General features: G+C 27.1%; 1 protein-coding gene across 1 annotated transcript in view; it reads left to right on the top strand.

Moving 5' to 3' along the window:
- Positions 1 to 1,049: 1,049 nt before the first annotated feature.
- The window catches only part of LOC130451523 (cell growth regulator with RING finger domain protein 1-like), a 36,358-nt gene continuing 31,407 nt past the window's right edge, over positions 1,050 to 6,000 (top strand). The window contains exons 1-2 of the mRNA XM_056790596.1: positions 1,050 to 1,313; positions 2,370 to 2,521. Coding sequence (XP_056646574.1) covers positions 1,201 to 1,313; positions 2,370 to 2,521 — 265 coding nt within the window. The 5' untranslated portion in view covers positions 1,050 to 1,200. The remainder of the gene's footprint in view (positions 1,314 to 2,369; positions 2,522 to 6,000) is intronic.

Genomic DNA, 6,000 nt, shown 5'->3' with positions numbered 1-6,000 from the left:
TTAAATATGGTGCTACACCAAATATGCCCTAGGCAAAATTAACTATTTCATTTATTTATTTACACCACCCTATGCCCGAGGGCCAATTAAAAGATTGGAAAGACATACATAAAAGTTAAGAATTTAACAATTAAAGTTGTAAAGTAAAAATGAACAATGGTACATTTAGATGAAGTGTAAATAATATAAAACACAAAAATAAGAATTAAAGTAAGTAGTTCTAGAATTCCATGATAATCCTGCCAAATACGAATTATGAGAAAGTTAAAGAATGATAAAAATTTTCTATTTTATGTTGAAAATAGTGCTGGAAAAAATATGCAGAGAGTTCTGCATATGAGAGTGATATTGATTAATTACGTACAAAGGAGAAAATTTGAGAACATTACTTCCAGCAACTGGAATAAAGATTAATATACTTAAAAACTTGCTGATTTCTTTTATTCGTCGTAATGTTCAAAAAAAGTACAATTACACAATCATTCAGCCCTAGTAATAATAATCAACTATTAAATAAAGAAATTTCCATAGTCCTCATTTTGAAGATGTGTATTCCTCATAATTAATGAAATGAAGAATCAAGCAATACAGTATTATCTAAAAACCTCTAATATCTCTCCATTTAAAATATAGTTCTTTTTAGGTATATCTTTGAGAACTACTTTGAACATTACTTATTGTATGTTTTAATTAAGTCAACGTGCCCAAAGATATTCAGTTATTTTTAATTTGTATATAATCAATCGCCCCATAATATTTTGCTGTTCCTTAAATTTTGAAAGATAAGTAGGTACATATTACATTATTAAATGAGCTGTTGAGCTAGCTCTTATAGTACTTGAGAAGCATCCTGCATAGAATATAAACCACGTTAGAAGTAAAATTAAATATTTTAATATTAGCAATGAAAATTAACTCATTGGATTTTATTTAAATAATATGTAATAGGGTTCATTAGAACTACAATCGATTATAGAGAAACTACTGTGGCAGGTGAGTGACTGACAAGTGACAATTTACGTATTACAAAAAAAAGAAGAGATCACTTCAAGGACTTCAATGTCATAAATTGACTGTAGTCAATGCCAAATCAAAATATTAAAAGGGGGAATGTACGAGCAAACAATACTTCATTTCTTGTAAACAGTTTACATTGTAAATGCAGGATTAGTAACGCGAAATGTTTAGTGATTATTGTAAATGGTGACAAAGACAATGACTACGTTACTAGTGTCGGCAGCTGAATTGTCGAACATTATTTCGGTGCTCGCAGTGCTGTTATGTTTTTGTGCAATGTTTTTATTCATAACCAGGTAATTTTAAATTTAAAAAAAAACAGTATAAAAATAAGCTACTGTACATACGAAAACAATCATGTGATAATTTATTTTTGGTCCGTTTTTCTTCATCCTACATTTTCTAGCTCCGTATCACTTTATATTTGATTCTTTACTAAATTATTTTCATTTACTATACATATTTCCGTTAAAGAGTTAAAATTTCCATTATGCATTAACGTTTGTTGAGAACTAATTCACAGATTTTTTTCCAAATTTTAATTTATCTGTATTTAATCTCATTCCTATTTACACTCACATGACTTTAAATAAAGTAACCAGTTTAAATATAAAAGTATTTTCATTTTAACTAAAACTAAAAAGTGTGAATTTTGGATAGAATATTCCAGCATTTTAAATTCCTGCAGTTCCAGTGGAATTAAAAAATTTTTGTTACAACAAAACGACTATTTGTGTCCTAAAAGGCTATTGACCAAGAACTTCTCACCCAATATTTTATACATACATACATACATACATATATATATATATATATATATATATATATATATATATATATATATATATATATATATATATTTCTCTATTTTGGCCTGTATCAAAATATTTTGATAGAGATTATCATTCTTTGAAGTTTATTTATATGTCAACAGAGATAAACCAATTATTTACCAAATAATTTTCAAATAATTTTTGCTTTTAAAAGTGTGAATTTATGATTTGAGAAGTTTTTTTGTTGTTTTAACCTGATTTTTGATTTACATAGTAAAATATTTGATGATGAATTTTATGTTCACAGTCTATTCTGGCAAAATGGCAAAAGTTTTGTTTCAAAATCGAGAGAAATACTATAATAGATAATATTATAATAGAATACTAATTTTAAAAATTGTTCATATATAAAAATTACTATTATGAGCAGTTTCTAATTATTTTTTCTTGAAAACAATTGATAAATAGAAGTCACATAAATACAATTTATAAGAATAAACTTTTTGTCATATACTATTTACTGCTAAAAAGTATATAAAATAATTTCTCAATAACATAAAAAACATGAAAAATTTTCAGGAACATGATGGTACTACGAGTGCATGGAGAAGACTTTGTATTTCCTACACCCATACATCAAGTACCACATAGAATACCTCAAATGAATATGATGAAGGTTCATATACCTTTCACATTTAAATTGTTAGAAACATCCACATCTTCATATTCAGGTAAATTTTTATTTTAATTACTAATTTTATTTTTGGTTACAATGTCAATGGTCAATGAATAAATCAGCTACACTCAAATTTCTGTGACGTAAGATTCCTTCTAAGTACGCCACTGGTTAAATTACATTATATTTAGTGAATTGAAATACAGAAATAATTTCATAGTTTCACATAACAGGTGAAAAATTATGTTTAATAAATGTATTTACATTTGTTTCAACAACTTTAATGGTATATTTAATAACATAAAATTATATTCTATCAAAGGATAGAAGTCATCGATTCAATGTATTTCATTTTTAAGGTATCTTAGCTCTTTCGAAATCTTCAAGTTGTCAAAGGAGGCCAAGGCTGTAGAATCTGTCATTAAAAAAATTATAATTATTTTAAACTGCTTGAATTATTTGTCTATTTGGTTTTTTATATGAAATGTCTTTCATTCAAGGACAGATCAATATATCTTTTAATAAATTATTTGATGTTGATTGGATATCATTTTAAATTAAAAAAAGATTACGAACTATCATCCAGTGGTATAATGAAACAGTTATGTTACTATATTTCAAAAAATTGACTATTACATTCGAGATTTTGTTTTGTGTCCTTATTATATGTTGACATTTTGAATTTTTTTATTATTATCACTCACATTTACAAGTACAAGTACAACTTTTCTATTTTTAAATCGAATAATATTTACGAGGAAAAGTCAGTTGTTACAACACCCCATCATATAAAACTAAATATTCTTCTTTTTTAAGTAGTTATTTTGATCATATATAAAAAGAAGTTTAGTTAAGAATATCGCTATTTTCATAGACATGTAATTGTAGACTGCTCGTTCGATAGAATTCGTCTTCCAATATTAGAAGAATATATCTGTCAAGCGTTCCTTTTAATTTCTTTTATCGTTTTCCTTCCATCATTATATTTCTCTTAATATATATGTAATACTTCTATATGAACAGTTTCTAAGTGGAAGCTGTTCCGACTAAAAAAGACAGAATGATAACGACTTATCTACCTTCCGAGGTTCCTGCTCGATTCTGCGTGTTCTCAAACATGCGCAGTATAGATAAAGTTCTCGAACGACAGAGAAAATGAATATTATAGGCACCGTAACGTAGGGACGTTTTTTTCCGTACCAATTTTCCATTACATAATTATGATATTTTTCTATGGTATTATCTCGTTTCACTAATCATCGCACAGAGAAACAAATATAGCTCTATCTTAAACCAGAAGCAGTTTTTTTCTAATTGGCACTACTTTTTAATATAGAAATTATTACACCATCGTATATTCCATTTATTAAAAAAATAGTGACTGATATTTTTTTCTTTTCTTTGTTTGGAAATCGCCGTCACTGTTAACCTTAAACATCTTGCAACATTTATAATTCTAATACTTCTCAATCCTCCCCAATTATTAGTAAAATTAAGATAAAGTCGTGCTAGATTTTATTTTACTTTCACCTTTTAACTCACTGATATTATTACAGAGGCGCACTAAGATTTTTTAAAGGAGGATTTTTTCTCATTACATTTAAACTTCAAAATATTGTTACGACACAACCACACAATATTATTTAAAGTTGAAGAACATTTTTTTAGTAGGACTACAAAGGATTGTCTACTTTAGGAATTAGACCCTAAAATTTCATTATATTGCTCTTAAGAGTAGTTTGATTTAGTAGAGTTTGTTAATAATGTTTTATACATATATATATTCTCCTACAAATTTTTAATTTTGTGACAGATTATCGTCGAATTTTCAACTTTCAGCATGAAAGTTGTCTAATAAAAAAGCATCAATAATACAATCAAATTAATTATTTTAAATGATTGTCTTGATTAAGTGTAGAAAATTCAATTTTTGACCAACTTGAACTTGTAAAAATCAATAACACATACACTAACGATAAAATCAAGCGTCAATTTGAATATTGATTTTAGAAATCGACGAATTTAATGTTTTTTGAGAGAAAAAACAATTTTAAAACCCCGAATTCTTGACTAATTATTTCCCAGACGATGAATACATACGTATTCGAAAGCTAGGAAATATATTAGAGTTAGTACACTTAGGTGTTTAATTTAATTTTGCCACAATCCCACTTCGAAAACGCTGATATATATTTAGTAATTGTTAATGCTTCTAAATGTTCTTGATTTTAGATCTCTCCTATTTTAAAATTAGTTTTTGTTAATCATTTTTGGAAGATTGATAAAAAATTGACGTTAAATATATATTTTGATAAAGAATTAAAATTAGTCGAAATGACAATTTTTTATCAATCTTTCAAAAATTGTTAAAAAAAGTAATTTTAAAATAGAAGAGACCTAAAATCAAGAACATTTGGAAATAATATATTAAAAGGTCTAAGAAATTTAGTAGTTACATATTTTTGAGTCATTGATGTAACCCCTTTTTGCTTACATTATTTCGGCATTTTTTTCTAACAATTTCGACAAATAATCGTCGTAAATTCGTTTTTCTGGATATTTCAAATATGTGAATTTGAAGTAGGACTTTGTTATGATATAATTCCTAATATTTTATTTAGAAATAATAAAATAAGTTTTACATAAGCATTTTAAAAAAGAGAAAAAAAAAGAAATTCCATGTTGCAGGTTCACAAGTTATATCAAAAATGTCAAATGATATAGCCAGAACCCGAATGAAATTATTTTAGATTCAGAAGACGTCAGCTCACGTTATAAAATGCTGCTTATTAATAATCATTTGGTAACAAAACTCATTATTTGAATAAATGTTTAATGACAACGTTTTTATATGTCAACAGATAAATTATTAACAGTAGTTTTAATGTAAAACAGTATATTACTAAAATCAATCTTCGCTGCATATCCACCTTTTTCTTGCATGAGGAATTGTTGTGGCATTTTGAATTGCATTGTAGTTTGACGCAGTTAGCTTAGGTTAGGTTAGTTATATTAACTATTGACATATGGATATAAAACATTGTCATTAAACATTTATTCAAATAATGAGTGCTTAGTTACCAAATGATTATTAATAATCAGCATTTTATTACGTGAGCTGACGTCTTCTAAATCTAAAATAATCTTCATTCGGGTTCTGGCTATATCAGAACAGCCACAACGCGTTCTGGCAAAGGTAAGTCGCACAGAACGCGTTGTGGCTGTTTTAAACGGCCACTGGCCATTTTCGGTATTTGAGCGTAACATATATACAAGAATTGCTCGAAGATGGATGAACAAATGATTCCGTACTCCCAAGTTTTAACTTGTCGCACTCACCGACAAAATATAAACATGCCCTCGTATAAAGTCACCAAATGGTAGACACTATTTTTGGTTAGTAAGACACCGTTCCGAGATTTTCACTTGAAGACATGATAAAGGAATTTGTATTATTTTAAAATTTATCGTATGGATTATGGGGTAGGCAAAAAGATTGTGAAAATTGTCTACAATACATTACCGATTTATTAT

The sequence above is a fragment of the Diorhabda sublineata genome, chromosome X (genome assembly GCF_026230105.1).
Source record: "Diorhabda sublineata isolate icDioSubl1.1 chromosome X, icDioSubl1.1, whole genome shotgun sequence".
Classification (NCBI taxonomy): domain Eukaryota; kingdom Metazoa; phylum Arthropoda; class Insecta; order Coleoptera; family Chrysomelidae; genus Diorhabda; species Diorhabda sublineata.
This window is presented reverse-complemented; position numbering and strand designations above follow the sequence as displayed.